The sequence below is a fragment of the Serinus canaria genome, chromosome 8 (genome assembly GCF_022539315.1).
Source record: "Serinus canaria isolate serCan28SL12 chromosome 8, serCan2020, whole genome shotgun sequence".
Lineage (NCBI taxonomy): Eukaryota > Metazoa > Chordata > Aves > Passeriformes > Fringillidae > Serinus > Serinus canaria.
In genome coordinates, this window is record NC_066322.1 from 9,197,755 (window position 1) to 9,214,593 (window position 16,839).

The 16,839-nt window shown below is 42.7% G+C and overlaps 1 protein-coding gene across 1 annotated transcript; it reads left to right on the forward strand.

The window, feature by feature from the left end:
• Positions 1–8,231: 8,231 nt before the first annotated feature.
• IPP (intracisternal A particle-promoted polypeptide) lies at positions 8,232–15,314 on the forward strand. Its single transcript, XM_030226663.2, has 8 exons — positions 8,232–8,597; positions 8,681–9,112; positions 9,447–9,602; positions 10,366–10,533; positions 11,284–11,421; positions 11,731–11,853; positions 12,521–12,741; positions 13,580–15,314. Exons 1-8 carry the CDS (start codon positions 8,294–8,296, stop codon positions 13,802–13,804), a joined length of 1,767 nt encoding a protein of 588 aa, XP_030082523.2. The 5' UTR covers positions 8,232–8,293; the 3' UTR covers positions 13,805–15,314.
• The last annotated feature ends 1,525 nt before the right edge of the window (positions 15,315–16,839 follow it).

The window sequence follows — 16,839 nt, forward strand, 5'->3', positions numbered from 1 at the left end:
AAAAGAAAGATCCAAGTTATTGGTGACTGCAGACATCCCCAGCTAGTGCTGCCTGGTTAGGTAGGTGCCTCTATGCATCACAGCCCAAAAGCACATGTCCTGCCTCTGGAGCCACACTGGCCAAAACCACTGAAATGCCTCCATATTTAGTGACACTAGACTTCACTAAGAGCTTTATTAAAATGTCACAATGGCAGTCAAATGCTTTGGGAAATAGGTTGGGAAATAATTCCTACACCAATCTGAGGAAACAGATTTAAAACTCTTATCAATAAATTAAACTGGACTTATCAACAAGACGGTGTTGATAAAAATTAAAATTATTGCCAATTATTGACTTATTTACAACCTGGATGAGAATCAACTTTTTTACTGTGCTACTTGGGCCTGGTGTCACGTTAACCAGCTAAGCTGGGTCATCCTGATTGCTCTGTTTATTTAATGTTCTTTCCTTAAACATTGGCAGAATACTGTGAATCTTCTGGTATTTCACTGACAGGCCAGGATTTCTTACAAAGGAGACCCCTCATGACAGATCTGTTAGAGTTCTTTAGTATATGTTATTTTAGCCTACTGTTTTAAAATTATGAATATGACTTATGATGATGATGAACTTCATCCTTAATTACTTGCAGACTGAAAATAATTCCGTCATACTTTCGTAATACAAATGCTTCATCCAGCACATATTTCAATACTCAGTATTATCAACAAAACTTGCCCACTGTTCCTTGTGCCATTGCAAGACTTTCTTCCTCAGGCCAGAACTTCCTATAGTACCTTTAGAGTTCTCATTCTATTTTTATGGTTCATAAATCTCCATAGATATTGATTGCCATAGAGTCTTCCTTTTTAAAAAATAATAAACATCAGTAATTATGATATTTTCAACTTCTGTTGAATTTTTCATGTGCAGATTTCACTCAAAACATTTTATAAATATTCATTAATCTTCAAAATACACCTGAGAGGAAAATAAGTAGTGAGAAGCAAACTGTATCAGTGGGAGAAAATCAAAAAGAGACTTATCTGATCGCTGCAAGTATTGCAGAACCAGGACTAGCACAGACAAGATCTGTTGCAGAGTCTTTTTTCACATTGGAAATGGAGCTGCACTTTGTAAGATAAACATTAGGAAAAGTTATTATGTTAAATTATCGTGCAAAAGTTATTATGCAAAATTTATAGAATCACAGAATTGTTCAGGTTTGAAAAGACCTTTAAGATCATTGAGTCTGATGCTAGAGGTTTTTATGAAATAAAATAGTGCAAAAAGCCTGAGCATCCAAAAACCAAAACAAATTATTAAAGCATACATTTCCATGTACATTGAAGGATTATGAAATTATAAAAAAATAATCATTAAATTATAAAAAATAATCATTGCACAATATAAGACAAATAATGTCAAACAGGATAATTTGCCTTGCTGAGAGACAACCAGACCAAAGAGAAAGATATAGATTTGGCTTTTTAAGATTTTGATAACATTTGATATAATATTCTGATAAGCAACTGGAGAAAATCAAAGTACAAATAAAATCACCATAATACTTGCTTAAAAATACATTAAAAGGTTACTATGAGTATGTTGTTGTTAAACTCAGATTTTCTGTTAGTAATCCCTAAGGATCTGTTTTGATCCAGTCAACCCTTATGTTTTCCTAAACAATGAAGCAGAGATTTTGCAAGCGCTTTGAAGGACAAGATTAGAATAAAAATGATCTTTCTATCCAAAGAACTAGACCAAGCCTCCAAAGCTGATATTCTAAAAAGGGAGATGAAAAATTCTTGTGCTGAGGAAAGATAAATCATTGGAAAAAATTATCCAGGAAAATACATGGCAAAGCAACACTAGAGCAGCCAAGGAGCTGGGATGCATAGCAGCAACCTATGCCATTTACAGCTGAAATGTTATATTATGGAAGAAGGTATGATCTTTTAAGGCTTCAGTGTATGCAGAGCCCTGAAAGTCCTGACTCACCAAGCAAGCAGATGCAGGACCTACAGGCATCCTACTAACAGTTACTCAGAGCTGGTGACGTATCTCACATTCCACTGAGGCCTGCTTCTGGAATGACCCCACTGCATCACACAAGCTCTGGAATGTGGTGGGTATCAGGCAGAGTTTAACTCTATCCATCTTCCCAATGAAATCAGCTTACAAGCTCTGTCAACACCAGTGCAATATCTTCTAGGAGAACAAACATGCTCTTGGTATATATCTAATGACTATATAATTTAAAAGTAATGAAATTAGCTGAATTCATGCACATTTTCTGGTTATTTCCCTTCCTTTTTTTTTTGTTCCAAAGTTTTGCATAACTTGGAGTTGTTTTAAAAAATGCCACATGCTTCAAACAGCTCATGTCTATTCTATGCTTGGTCTACTTTATTATCCAAGGAAACACTGAGATTTAGACAAGAGTTAAGTAAAGAGTCCAAAAAGCATTAGGGTTTGGATTACAATTTGAAACATTGCCAAACTTCAGTAACGGCAAGACTGAATTCCCCCATGCCTGAAGACAATAATTCTCAAGCACAACTCATTTTTCCTTTTGGCAAAAAAAAAAAAACCTCTGCACCTTTGATACAGTCACCTAAGAGAGCAGATATAATTCAGTGCGAAGCTGCAGGTCAGCTCCAGACCACAGTGAAAAAAGACCCAAGCGATGAAATCAATCATCTGCTTCAAATAAGTGTGAGGACACAGTTAGGATCAGACCTCAACAATCTGACAGCTTTCAACATCTCCAAGATAAAGTTGCTGTGATTCCCTACTACTGAGATTTATCTTCACAGAGAAATGAGGGAGGAAAGTCTCTCTCCTAAAAGCATATCTCTCCTGCCCCTGTTTTGACACCAACTGCTATCCGAGTTCCAGTATTCTTTTGGCCTCCTTCCTTGGAAATGCAGTGAGGTCTCTGTGGAGCTCGCCTTGGTTCCCCTCTCAGACAGCTGTGACTAATTCAATGTTCAAGCTCTTGAGTTAATTCTCTCATTAGATCACTTTCCTCCTTCATGGAATAATTATTCCCATGGGAGAAATGAGGAAGACTAAAACAATATTGTGCTAGTATCTGACACACTGCATCCAGGATGTTTATTTTAAATCAAATTGCCTGGAATTGATCCAGATCTATGGCTTAAACACAAAAATCTTCTAAGTGGTGGGGAACTGTAGCCATGCATGTTACACAACATTCCCCATTTCACTGGAATTCCTCCAAACTTCCTGCTAGGTAAGTGTACCTAGAACACAAACCTTTCCACACAAGTAGGTCAGGTGACCCAATCCTTTCATTGCTGGGGCATACTTTAGGACTGAAAAAGGCTTTTTCCCTGGTTTTATTATTTTTTTATCACACACCAATCTCTTTTCCACCCAATGTTGTTGTGAAGGTGAAGCCTGGAGCACACAGTAGCGAAATATTGCCAGTGCTCCTGAAATCACAAGCCAATATCTGCACATTACTCTCTGGAAATGCCACATTCTCTCTGAAGCCTCCTGCCTTCTCCTCTGAAGCCTGTTTCCCAATTTTGCTGCCTGGCTCCCCAGGGGGCAACACCTCCCTCAACTGGATGCCAACACAGCCTGTTGGTGGGATCTGAATATTTTGGGGGAGTTTCTCAATCCCCACCTCAAGAGTGCTAAGCTTCTCTGGACTGACAGCTCAGATACCTTAATGCCACCTTTACCTCAAGCCACACATGAGTGAATATAGTAAATACTTAGTTACAAATTTTAAAACAGAGAAAAAAGTTCACAAAGGCTTCCGGAGAGGAGAGGAGAGGAGAGGAGAGGAGAGGAGAGGAGAGGAGAGGAGAGGAGAGGAGAGGAGAGGAGAGGAGAGGAGAGGAGAGGAGAGGAGAGGAGAGGAGAGGAGAGGAGAGGAGAGGAGGAGGAGAGGAGAGGAGAGGAGAGGAGAGGAGAGAGAGGAGAGGAGAGGAGAGGAGAGGAGAGGAGAGGAGAGGAGAGGAGAGGAGAGGAGAGGAGAGGAGAGGAGAGGAGAGGAGAGGAGAGGAGAGGAGAGGAGAGATTCATTAACCCTCACAGGAATGAAGGTAATAGCTCTTGGGCCTGGCCCAACCCTGTCAAGAAAGTGTTCTCATGCCTGGCTTGAGTCTGGAAAATGTGTTATCTCCCTGTGAAGAACAACCCACTGAGGTAGGAAACATTCAGACCCTGAAAGGAAGCTTCTTTATCCACTGAAGCTTATGTATCACGTGAAAGCATAAGCTGACAACAGGTTTATGCAGGTATCTAATTAGAATATAGTGTCTGTAGCTCATTAGATGCTTTTGGCTGAGTAGACAAACACAATAAGCAGTTGTGATTATCACCATTAGGGTGATAATGGAATAAACCAATGCTGTCTTTGAGAACTACCTTAAAGTAGCCAGGGAGCCTCTTCTCTCCTCCAGGCTGAAGAGTGTGAAGTCCAGCAGCCTGCCTTGTCTTACCCCTTCAAGGGATGCACAACAGCATCCACCAACTGTGCATCCACAGACTGCTGATCTGTATCATACCTTTGGACATGCCATGGCATCCAGAGTAAATGGGACATGTGGGAAAAACCTAGACCTTAACAGAGACAAGGTGTCTTGGAAGTGTAAGAGATGTAGCTTAGATGCTTCTACTACAGGTGCTTGTACTCCTCATGAGCTCTTGGTAGCCCTGCACTTTTGTAATTTTTGCTTTCCTGAGAGAAGTTTGAGTTCAAATCCTTGCAGCATTTAGGGAAGTGGAGCAAAAATGGTTGTATCCTATTACCTGCACATCAAAACACAAAGCTGTATTACATTTTGGTGGGGCTGTAAAACACCTCTCCTCTGACAGATCCAGTACATTACAATACAAGTAGCAACTATAGTGGGTAATTAGTAACAAAAATGGCAACTGCCTGTACCATTGAAAGGTTACAGCAGATGCCTTAGCACAGAGGGCAAAGTGAAGAGATGCAGTTTGTGACAGGAAGTGAAGATTTCATACCCACTAAACTGGGGGAGGAATTATGCCACATTCTGGTTGCAATGGAAAGTGGCTCCCTATCGCAAAAGATCTCATGGGATTTGATGTACCTATGAATAGTCAAGCTCTAAGTTTTATGTCTCCTCTGCAACAGGGAATTTAACAGCCACGTATGGCAAGGGTTTTTAAGTCAAAATGGTCCCCAAAACTGCAGGTGTAATGGACAGGTTCTAAGAAGAAGTAGTCCGGCAGTTTTGCAGTCAAGCAGTCAAATCAGTTATTACTCTTTTTAGGTTTTGGGGTGGGTATTTGGTTTTTTTGGTTTTATAAGACTAAAATCTCACCATCTTTATCAAATTTAGGGGGAAAAAAAAAAAAAACAAACCAAAACCAAAACAAAAACAAAACAGAAAAATCCCCACACAACAACAACCAAACAAAAAAAAAAACACAACGACGACAAACTTAAATCATACTGTAAGAGAGGAGAGATTCAGCATCCACACAGGCGACACCTTTCAGCCTCACGATTTTGTTAATATTCCAATACGTCACCCTGCGGTCCCGGTTTTATTAATATTCCAGTACATCTCCCTGCGGTAACAGCGGCACCTGCAGGATTCGGGAAAAGCAGCACAGACACCTCCCATGGCTCCGCAGGATATCATCCAGGCATCTGGAAAGGTTTTCCTGAGAACCTTTCAACCAGGGAAATCTGAGGAGCCATGGGCCTCTGTGGAACAGGGTTTTTTTTAAGAGAAAACCTGAATAGCTTTCTGTGAGAATTTTCTCACTGTTTTGGCAGGGTGGCAGCAGCACTTTGGAGCAGGTGTGGGCAGTGGGACATTTTGAGGAGCACAGGGCATGCCTTTTTTTGTCACCTGTCCTACATCACAGTCAGCATTCAGCTGGCTTATTGGCAAATATATTTTTAAAAGTCTATTATATTAAAATTGAAGACATTTTTAATTCCTTCACTACAGTGGTTGCCATTCTTGGTGCTGGTTAATCAAAAGGCCTCCTCATTACATGGTACAATTTCACACTGTCAAAGATATTTTCAGACTTATTCCTGAAAATCTACAGTATGTTTTAGGAGATTCACAATAGTACATGGAATCATTACCTCCATCCTGTACAGCTCCTATGTGGCCCAGAAGACACCTGCTGAAGAAGTGCTCTTTGCTGGGAGCAGAACCATGAACACAGCACAGGCCTTTGGGGCAAAATGAGCTCTCTCAGCAACACAATTTTGTGCCCATAAATTTGGAACTATGGTGTGAAATCCTAGGGCTGGCCAAGAGTCTAACAGCTGACATCAGCCAGCCAGCGAGCCACTGGCATTTAGGAGAATTCTAAGCCTTTTACTCACAGGCCACTTCCGATGAATAAAATGTCAGCGCGAGAGGGGTCTGGTTTCCTTTACTGATGTGTCAAAGAATGAAAAAGTTCACTGCACTTATTAGCCAGGCTTCAAATATATAGAGCTATATCAGCATGCATCCAACTGTGCACTTACAGAAACCTTCTCTCTAGATCTATGTTTTCTATGGGTATTTTTTGAAGACCAACTTGAAATGTAATTAGAATGTAATGCTGATGAAAAGAGAAACCAACAGCCCCCTGAGGGTATCATGATTCAGATTCTTTCCAGAAGTACATTTAAGAGTTATTACAATGAAATGCAAACTCATGAGAAAAGCCTGAGGGGCCATGACCATTGTAACTGTGAGCAGACATGTTTTTCTTTCCCACTCTCACAGTAAATAGATATGGAAGCTTTCCAACTGGCTCTCTGATGGCTTTTTGCTCTGGCTGGATGTTATGCTCCTGGAACAGCTGTGGAAAACTCTGGACATGTTTTTCTCTGAGACTTAGTGCCAGCTCTGCTGGACCCAGTGAGTGTGTGCATTTAACTCAGTATGTGATGTTCATCCCCCATCAGTGCTCAGGCATGCCGTGACTCAGGGAATTACACAGACTAAAATGGAAGCACACTTTGCCTCAGGATCAGTGCTGACCCCAGTGACCCACATGGTGCTGCTACAGGACACTGATGAAACATCTCTGCTGGAATGAGGAGGAAGGCCCACACATGGCATGACACTATGGACAAAGGGGGTGCTGGGCTGTGCCATGCTCCTGGAAGAGTTGTGGAAAACTCAGGAGGGGTGCTTCTCTCTCAGAATTAGTGTCAGCTCTGCCAGACCCAGTGATCATGTGCATTTACCTCAGTATGCGATGCTCATCCCCTGTCAACACTGCTCTGCTGCCACAGTCCCGGGCAGTGTCCCTGCTCCCATCTCTGCCGTTCCCTGGGCTGGTGGCAGCGGCAACTGCAATTTCTCCCCAACACAGCCATATTTCTCACAAGCACAGACTGAGGTGGACAGGGACCCAGTTTGCAAGAGCATGACTAGGACTGAGGGACAGAGGTTGTGCAGGCAGTGACTAAGTGAATAACCTATTGCAGGACCAGTTTTAACCACAAACCAGCTCTTTGCAGAGCAGGGACCAGAGGTGTCTGTAGGGGCACGCAGGGTCTCCTCACTTTAAAATGGACATTGAGGTGCTAGAGCATGCCCAGGAAAGGCAACAAACCCAGAAAACGTCTTAGGAGGGGCTGCTGAGGCAGCAGGGGTTGTTCAGTCTCAAGGAGACTCAGGGGGCACCTCACAGCTCTCTACAACTCCCTGGAAGGAGGTGATAGTGAGGTTGGGGTCAGTCTCTTTTACCGTGCCTGCAGTGAGAGGACCAGAGGAAATGGCCTTAAGCTAAAACAGGTGAGATTCAGATTAGATGTTAGAAAAAAATTTTCACTATTCGGGTGGTCAGGCAGTAAATATAGGCAGCGTCCGGGGAAGTGGTGGAGTCACCAGCTCTGGAAGTGTTTGAGAGGCATCTGGATCTGGCACTGGGTGGTGCGGTTTAGCAGTTTAGGGGTTACAGGGGCAGTGCTGGGTGGACCATTGGAATGAATAATCTTAAAGGTCTCTTCCAGCCTTGAAAATTCCGTGATTCCTGTGGGGCCTCACGGGGCCAGGCGCCCAGGCAGGCGCAAAGACAAAGGAGCGAACAGAGGTACCTGAACCAGTGCCGCCGTGAGGGCAGGGTGCTCGGCACACACGGAGCCCTCACAAAACACGGAGCCGCCACAGCGCCCTCAGCACCGCCCGTCACGGTGCCCGCCCTGTCCAGGCAGAGCCGCCTCAGCGCGGAGCGCGCCCCCCACTTGCCCCCCGCGCACGCGCCCGGGCGGGAGGAGCGGGGCGCGTGCGCGGCGCGAGGCCGGCGCCGGGGGGTGCCGGAGCGGCAGCAGCGATGGCGGCGAGTGCCGCGATGAGCAAGGGCGGCTCTGGCTCCAGCTCCGTCTCCAGTTCCGAGCGGCACGCCCGCCTCCTCCTGGCCCAGATCAACCGGCTGCGCGCCGGGCACAGCTTCTGCGACGTGCGGCTGGAGGTGGGCCCGGAGGCGTTCTCCGTGCACCGCCTGGTGCTGGCGGCCAGCAGCCCGTACTTCGCGGCGCTGTTCGCGGGCGGCATGAAGGAGTCCGGGCGGGACGTGGTGCGGATCGCGGGCGTGGAGGCGGACACCTTCCACACGTTGCTCGACTTCATCTACACAGGTGAGGGCTGGCGGGGGGGCATGGGGCTGGTGCCCGGCGGCCGCAGGCTGGAGCGGGGCCCCGCTGTGGTTTGGTGCCCGCAGGGGTGGTGAGCATCGCGGAGCACAACGTCCAGGAGCTCATCGTCGCCGCGGACATGCTGCAGCTCACCGAGGTGGTGGAGCTCTGCTGCGAGTTCCTCAAGGGCCAGATCGACCCGCTGAACTGCATCGGCCTCTTCCAGTTCTCCGAGCAGATCGCCTGTCACGACTTGATGGAGTTCACCGAGAGCTACATCCACGCGCACTTCTTGGAGGTGCAGAGCGGGGAGGAGTTCCTGGCGCTCACCAAGGAGCAGCTCGTGAAGATCCTGCGGAGCGAGGACCTGAGCATCGAGGACGAGTACCAGGTGTTCACGGCAGCGATGCAATGGATTCTGAAGGATGTGGGGAAAAGAAAGAAATATGTCGTAGAAGTACTGGAGCCTGTTCGATTCCCTCTGCTACCGGCACAAAGGCTGTTAAAATACATAGAAAGTAAGTGAAAGAAGGAATATCAGATGCATGTATGTGTGCAAACCATGTGTTGTTCAGAGTTACTGGGCTTTGATGGACTATTCTTTACATTAATGGAATGATGAATAAAAACATTTATAGCAAACAAGCTCTATTTTTTAAAAAATAAGCACCGCTTACTTTAAAAGATGCTTTTAAAACGCCTTATAAAAGTAAGCAACATTGATTTGTCCGCTGTTTTTGGAGAAGTTAGTAATTTTTCTACAACTTAATTGCTTACAGTTTGTTACTTTTCACTGCAATTTTTATTAATTCTGCTCATTTTATTCTCATTCTGCTTATGTTACTCTTGAAGGTATTCCAGATTTCAGTCTTCGAGTGGCCCTGCAAACTCTGTTGAAAGAATATTGTGAAGTCTCTAAGTCTCCCAAAGAGAACAAGGTCAGCAGTTTTCTACAGGCTTCTAAAGGTCGTCCCCGGAGGAAAGCCAGGAAGTACCTTTATGCAGTAGGTTAGAATGTGGCTGTTTGAACCTTATAAAACAAATGAAGTAGTATCTCAGAATGAAGTACTGAAGGAGATACTCGAGGATTTTTTAAAAATCAGAAAATATAATGATACCAAAACGTTGCATCATGGCTGAGTTACCATGTTAGCAGCTGTGATCAGAATTGCATAGGAGTCCAGCATTCACATTTCTTGTCATTGTGAATGGCATTCAAAGCCCAGATTTGCTGTTCAAAAATAATTTGCTTTGGGTGGAAAGCTGCAAATCAGCAGAGGATTTACCCAGGGCTCACTGCTGGAATGGTGTGTGTGCAAATTCACTGCACATTTTGTTCTGATGGCTGAAGTTTTCTCTGTGCAGGACACTTTGGTTCATATGATGGGATACTTGAAATTCCAAGTTTTCAGCATGCTGCAGTTTTATATTGGAAGGGAACATGTTTGTTTCACTCTGTGGGCCTTTTATCTCATGAAGAGTTTTTACATGGCTGCCAGTGTGCTTATGCAGCAAAGAGCTGTTGGCCAATCCTTGTATTTTACTGAAAACACAAATTCTAACATTTTTAGTGTTGTGGCATCAGCTCAGCCACAACACTATGACCCTCAAGGGTTCTTCCTTGTATGCTGGAGAAATGAAGCTACTTGGAAAAATCCAATTCCTTCTAAAAGTGGCTAATGGCTGTTAGTGTAATATTTTTAATGGTTTAGATATAGGAGCATGAGGGTGAGCAGGAAGCTCTTACTTGGCCTTTCCACTTGCTTTGCAGGTGGGTACACCCGACTGCAGGGAGGACGCTGGAGTGACAGCAGAGCCCTGAGCTGTGTGGAGCGATTTGACACCTTCAGCCACTACTGGACCACGGTGTCCTCACTCCACCAGGCCCGGAGCGGGCTGGGCGTGGCTGTGGTGGGAGGAATGGTCTATGCCATTGGAGGTAACAGCTGAAATAAGCTTTCTTTCTTACATGAATGCTAGAGAACTCGTGGATGGAGACTTTCAAAGTTATTCTTATTTTAAGTGGTTCTGAGAATAATACAATTTTTAAGTGTAATAACAAAGGAATTGGGGTTGCTTGATTCTCTACTGTCACTGCTCTGTAAATGCCTGTGAGGGATCCTCTACTGGCAGTTTTTAGTACTCTCCCCTCATGATGTAGCTGTTCACAGGTTACCATATAGATGTCTGCAGATATACCACAGCTGATGGAATTTGTTTTCTCACTTACAGTCTCAGAGAAGCCCATAGCATAAAAGGCAGTAGCACAGGACAGACCACTTGTGCACTGCCTGCCTGGAAAGGCTCATTATGTCTGTTTGCACAAGGATGTGATGAGTAACTCTACCAGGCCATCACAAAAGAATGCATATGTAGACTGTTTTTGTCACCGCAGAGCTCATTCTTTGGTCTTGAAAACCCAGTCAGTTGTGCTGAGGAGTAAAACGTGCAACACCATGGTTGTTTACCTCTGTGATGTTTTCAGCAACATTTCAGGGAACTACTGATGAAAGTGGTTCCCAGTGATGATTCATGTATAATCATCACTATGTATAAATGAAGCTTTTGCTATGTTGGCTCTTTCACCAAAAGATAAATCTTGTACTCAAATGTTGCCTGTACTGGAAGAATGTTTCCATATCTGCAGTGCAAAGGATTTCCCCTGACTCTTCTTGCTTTTATTATGCAGGTGAGGACAACTCAATGATTTTTGACTGTACTGAATGTTATGATCCTGTTACTAAGCAATGGACAACCGTGGCTTCCATGAACCATCCCCGTTGTGCACTGGGAGTGTGCACGTGCTATGGTGCCATCTATGCTTTGGGTAAGTTGTGGGGTTTTTCTAGGTGGAGTTAAAGATGTTAATTCATAGAACTTGTAAATTGATTTGACCTTTAATATTACATCTTGGTGATGCAAATTCACAAACTTAAGTTTTGAAAAACATCTGTGTCCATAAATATTAACATATATACTAAATTTCTGTGAATTAGTTATAATTTATTTCCATTGTAGAATGACTGCATGCTAATTTCAGAATTTGTCCTGGAACAGCCTACTGCATGTCTAAAAATGCAGCTAATACACAGCTTTATGCCATTAAATTCCTTCCTGTGTTTGCTGTTATTTGCAGGAGGCTGGGTTGGAGCAGAGATTGGCAACACGATTGAAAGATTTGATCCTGAAGAGAATAGCTGGGATGTGGTGGGAAGCATGGCTAAGCCCCGTTACTGCTTTGGGTGTTGTGAAATGCAAGGTGAATATTATTAAGTTGATATCCCTAAATAGTTCCAACAGCCATTGGATTTTGAAGCTTTATGTCTCAGTCATGAAGTCTTACCTTTGTCTTGTACTGAGCTGTCACACACGCTTGTGCCTTGCTTGTTTGTTGTTCTAATACTCTGGTTTTAATGCTGCAGAATTCAAAGACTATAAAGTTCTGTCTTGTCTTCTGCCTTTTATCTCATGAAAAGTTTTCACATGGCTGCCAGTATGGTTAGGCAGCTAGTCTTTTTGCAGTTGATTGTTCTTTCTGATACTGCTTTTATTTATCTTCATATTTGGGTTTGCATGTTTTTCTTTGTGACAATGTGAAGATTTGCCACAGGTTATTTTAAGACAGACATGTCTAAATACTTGACTAATAAATGTGCTTACTAAGTATTTGATCCTGGCTGGTCAGCAGTTGCAACCTTCTGAATGAACCTTCCCCTGCACTTAATTAATATTTGCTTTCCTCAGACCTTCTAGTGCTCAAGCCTCAAGCTGCTCATGCAAAAGCTTTATGTATTCTACTACTGAACAAGAGGAGGATTTTCTGTCATTCTTTAACCATCTTAATGTCAGGCTGAAACTTGTGTTGTCACAGTAAATTTTCTGCCTGCATTATGAAGCCTAAAAGAGGAGAAACTCTGTTTCTGCAGGTTTGATTTATGTCATTGGTGGTATCAGCAGTGAAGGAGTAGAGCTGCGTTCTGTTGAAGTCTACGACCCCATCTCCAAACGCTGGTCTGAGCTCGCTCCAATGGGCACCAGAAGAGCCTATCTTGGTGTGGCTGCTCTCAATGATTGTATCTATGCTGTGGGAGGCTGGAATGAATCCCAGGATGCACTTGCTAGTGTAGAAAGATACTCATTTGAAGAGGTATGGCAGAGTCCTTTCTTTTCATAAATGTAGATTGCATCAGCTTTGTGCAAGATGCTATAGAGCCTGCTTCCTTTCTTTAAAAAGAAAAAGCTGGAAATTCCATTCCCTTTTCACTACTGACTGGGTATCTTGAGTGAAACAAAGCTTTGGTGATCTCAGGGTCTGTCCTAAGTAGCTGTCGTGGTTTAACTATGCACAGATACTGTAGTTTGGTAAATACTTCTTGGGGTTAAGATGAGAGGATGGATTCCCCCTCTGCAATAGAAAGCTCAATAATCTGAATAGAGAGAAAAAACTCATTGTAAAGGTAAGAGTTACCTTCTGTTGCAAAATTTGAGGATCTTCTTCTGCATCAAAATGTAGTTGTGTTTCAGCATGACTAGAAGATTAAAAAAATTTCCAGACTGCTATTGCTTATGTTTTTATGATGCTCTTTGGAAGAGTAGCTACTCTGAAGAGCAGAACATAATCCCATGTGCCATCTATTTTGCTTTTCAAATTGAATCTAGTTTTCCTGTTTCCCCCACCTCAAACTGTACCATGCTCTATTTTGGAGACTGACTGCATCTTGCAGTGACTGAAGAAAGGGAGGGTGTTGTGTGCAGACAGTATGGGATCTGCTCTTTAGAGATTACCACAATTTGGACCCCTTGTGAAAGTGTTGTCATTCCTGTCTTGGTAATCCTCTGGATACTGTACACATACCACTTGTAAGCCTGTGAAGTGTATACACAGTGTTCTTTGTATATGCTTCAGTCTTTAAGCTTTAAAAGTTACTTTAGCAGAATCAGGGCTTGCCTTAAAGCTATTTCATCATCTTTCACCTTTTTGTTAGGAAAAGTGGGTTGAAGTTGCATCGATGAAGATCCCAAGAGCTGGTGTTTGTGTTGTGGCTGTGAATGGACTTCTCTATGCCTCAGGAGGCAGAGCTCCCAGTCCTGATTTTGCTGCTCCAGTGACATCTGATTCTGTTGAAGTTTATAACCCTCACATGGACAGCTGGACTGAAATTGCCAACATGATCACCAGTCGCTGCGAAGGAGGTGTAGCTGTGCTGTAAAACACAAAGAACAAAACTCATTCAAGGAATGAGTCAATTATGTCTCCTCAAATTTCCTGTTTCATTGGCCAGAAACCTCTTTTAACACAGGAGCTTCAGTGGAGAATTAGATCAGAGGGATTTTCCTGAGCAAAAGGAAAAGCCCTTCAAAGTAAATTGGCTTATCCAGTGTCTGTCTCAGGATGTATTCTGGTAAGAGTAGGAATTCCTCTTAGAACTGGATTAAGCTCACTGAAATAAATGGTGAATTTGCCCTGTAAAAATCTGAAGAAATAATTCAAGCACATTAAGAGACATTAATCATGTTGTTACTGAGCTGGCACATTAGCCAGAGTTGCAATCTGGAAATGGGTTACTGTCAAGAGCAAGGAGTTACCTGTAAGTAAGATCAGATGGGTGATTTGGATGGCATTAGTTCTTTTTCTGGCAGAAAACAAGAAAGAGAAGAGAACACACAGGAAAGATTTGTTGCCTCTACTTATGACTTTGATGCATTTAAGCCTCTTTTCTGTTGCTGGACATGGTGGGCATTAAATATTAATTGGATCTTTACTTTCTGGCCACTCCACAAATTTGAATGGTGAGTGGATGAGAATTTCCTATTCTGGAAGGTTATGTTCACAGTTCTAACAGTGCCATTCCCCTTCAGCGCTGGCTTTTCTTCTCAGTGGTGTCAGTGATGCCAGTAGAGCTGCTTTTTGTGTAAGCTCTGGTGAATTTTAAAAGCAAATGCATTAGATTGGCTGTTCTGTTTAGGACTGCTCTTAGCATAAAAACACAGGGAAAGGCTTTTGCCCCATATTTTTTTCCCCATAGTCAGATGTATTTTTACCCTGTGTGACACATGCTGAGACTTGGCATTGGATACTTGCTGTTCTACAAGAAACACTCCTTCACCTTCACTACGTCTTGTATCCTGCCTCATCCAAATTAGAGCCAATGGAGCTTTCTGTGATAGAATTAGCTGCATTTAGCATTGAAGTGATGATATCAGTGTGCTCTTAAGGAGTTTGTATTTAGCTTGGACACAGTAAAAGAATACTACAAAGAGTTTGGAGTTATTTCTAGATTCAAGTTGTTTTTTGCACACTGTGGCTGCATTTTCAGCGCAGCTGTGGATGATTTGGATGGAGTCTGAAGTGAGGCTGCTTGAATTTTGATGGACAGTGTTATTCTGGATCACCAAACCACAACTGGAATGTCACAAAACAGGAAGCCTGGCACTGTGTAGACAAAGGAGCATTCATTCTGTTTAGGTCAATATCCCCTGTGTAAAATTAACAAATTATTACATGATAAATCCTCCAAAGTGAACGTTGCAGGTACCTTAATAATCGAGGTGCTAAATTCTAACAGAGTTGGACTAAAACATGCTAGATGATGGAGAGTATCTCTGATTGTTCCAGAATCTTGTGTGTGCTTTTACTTCAAAGAATTTCTTATGTGTCTGAATTAATGGTTTGATCTTGTTTGAACTGTTTTTCATAATAAAATGTATTTTCAGAACTGACTGGAATGCTCTTGAATAGATTGCTTTCATTGTATTACTGCCACTTTCATATAATAGGTAATTTTTTCTTTTTATTGGAAATCATATTTCCCAGTAGAACACTAGGGAAAGACTGGTTATAAATTTTGACTATTTGAGTGGTGGAAGTAACATGCTTTTGCAGTAAAATACTCATGTATTTCTCTTCTCAGTGTAAAATCACTCAAACTTCTTGGGAATCTGTCTTGCCAGCTCTATTCAGCCCTCTGTGGGATGAAATTACAGGTAATATTTCTTAGTCTTTCTTCATTATATTTCAGGATCCCTCTTGAAACTGTTTGAGAAATACTACCTTAGCTGTATTTTATTTGTTTGAGAACTACAGGTTTACCTCTGATCTCTACCTGTAAACGTCCTGGTTTAACGGAGCTTGAGGGAATCTGCAGTTGTCTGAAGTTACCTTCTCCAGGTTTTGTAACTGATTCTGTCATGTTTGAATGAAACTTTGAAGCTGGTTGATTATGGTCTCTGATCTTCAGCACCTCTTTTACCTCGTCAAGACAAAGACAGGACTCTTCTCTGGACCCCTCTTAAAAGATGCCATGTCTAAGTAAGAAGGAATAGAAAAACCATTTTCATTCACAAACTCAATTTTATTTCCTTTATGTTGAAAAAGCTCTGAAATATTTTGTTTAATAGGGTACATTTATAATTCAGCATAGGGCAATTGATACCCATAATTGCTTAATATGTTCTTTAACATAAAAATGTTAACAGATTGCAAAAGGGAGAGGCTGATGTACAGAGCTGCTGTTTCAGCAGCATCATACAAGATAGTTTCATCTCCAGGACAGGCAGGTTTCTTAAACATCTGTTCTTTGCAGAACGAACAGGCAACAAATTTTAAGGGACAACATGTGCTTTATTTGATGTGGAACAACAGTGAAGAATAGTGCTTTAACAGAACTATGAGGATTATCTGGTCCTAAGACCACATGTGGATGTCATTTTCAGCTTCCTTCCTGCATCTTACACTGTACTTAAATACTTCTGATAAAAAACTTAGGTTTCTTGAGGTAGCTGACACAAAAAAGAAAATCCATGTGACTTAGGTTGTATCTTCTACTAAATGATGTACTAGGAAGAATCAAGTACAGAGAGCATATGCTTCAGCAGTGGTTTCAGTAATAGACTTGCAAATTGAGGGTTTGCAGGCTACATATAAGCCCATTGGTACCTGTCCAAATGTACAGATTGTTAGGAGGGAGAAGCTACTTTCAGTCCCATTATCTGATCCCTTAGTGCCAGCACTTGAGTCCTTGTGTCACAGCATAAGTTAACAGTCCATTAATTTATGGCTGTGTTGCATGCAGCTTCCTTTGCCAGGCAGCCCTAAATCCAAACAAAACCTAGGACCAGGTGGCCCAAATAGCCTTTTTAATTTCAGTAAGCCTGAGCAGGAATTTGACTTTCCTTCTCCTGTGGCACCTTGTCAGCCGTACAAAGCTTCCTCTTCAGCTTTTCCCCACTCCAGCACAGCAGCTGA

What these genes read in the sequence shown, in the direction of transcription:
- IPP (XM_030226663.2), top strand. Translation starts at nt 8,294, where the DNA reads ATGGCGGCGAGTGCCGCGATGAGCAAGGGCGGCTCTGGCTCCAGCTCC. An exon ending in GCTCGACTTCATCTACACAG is followed by an intron (nt 8,598 to 8,680) that starts GTGAGGGCTGGC and finishes TGGTGCCCGCAG; the next exon opens with GGGTGGTGAGCATCGCGGAG. An exon ending in GCTGTTAAAATACATAGAAA is followed by an intron (nt 9,113 to 9,446) that starts GTAAGTGAAAGA and finishes TTACTCTTGAAG; the next exon opens with GTATTCCAGATTTCAGTCTT.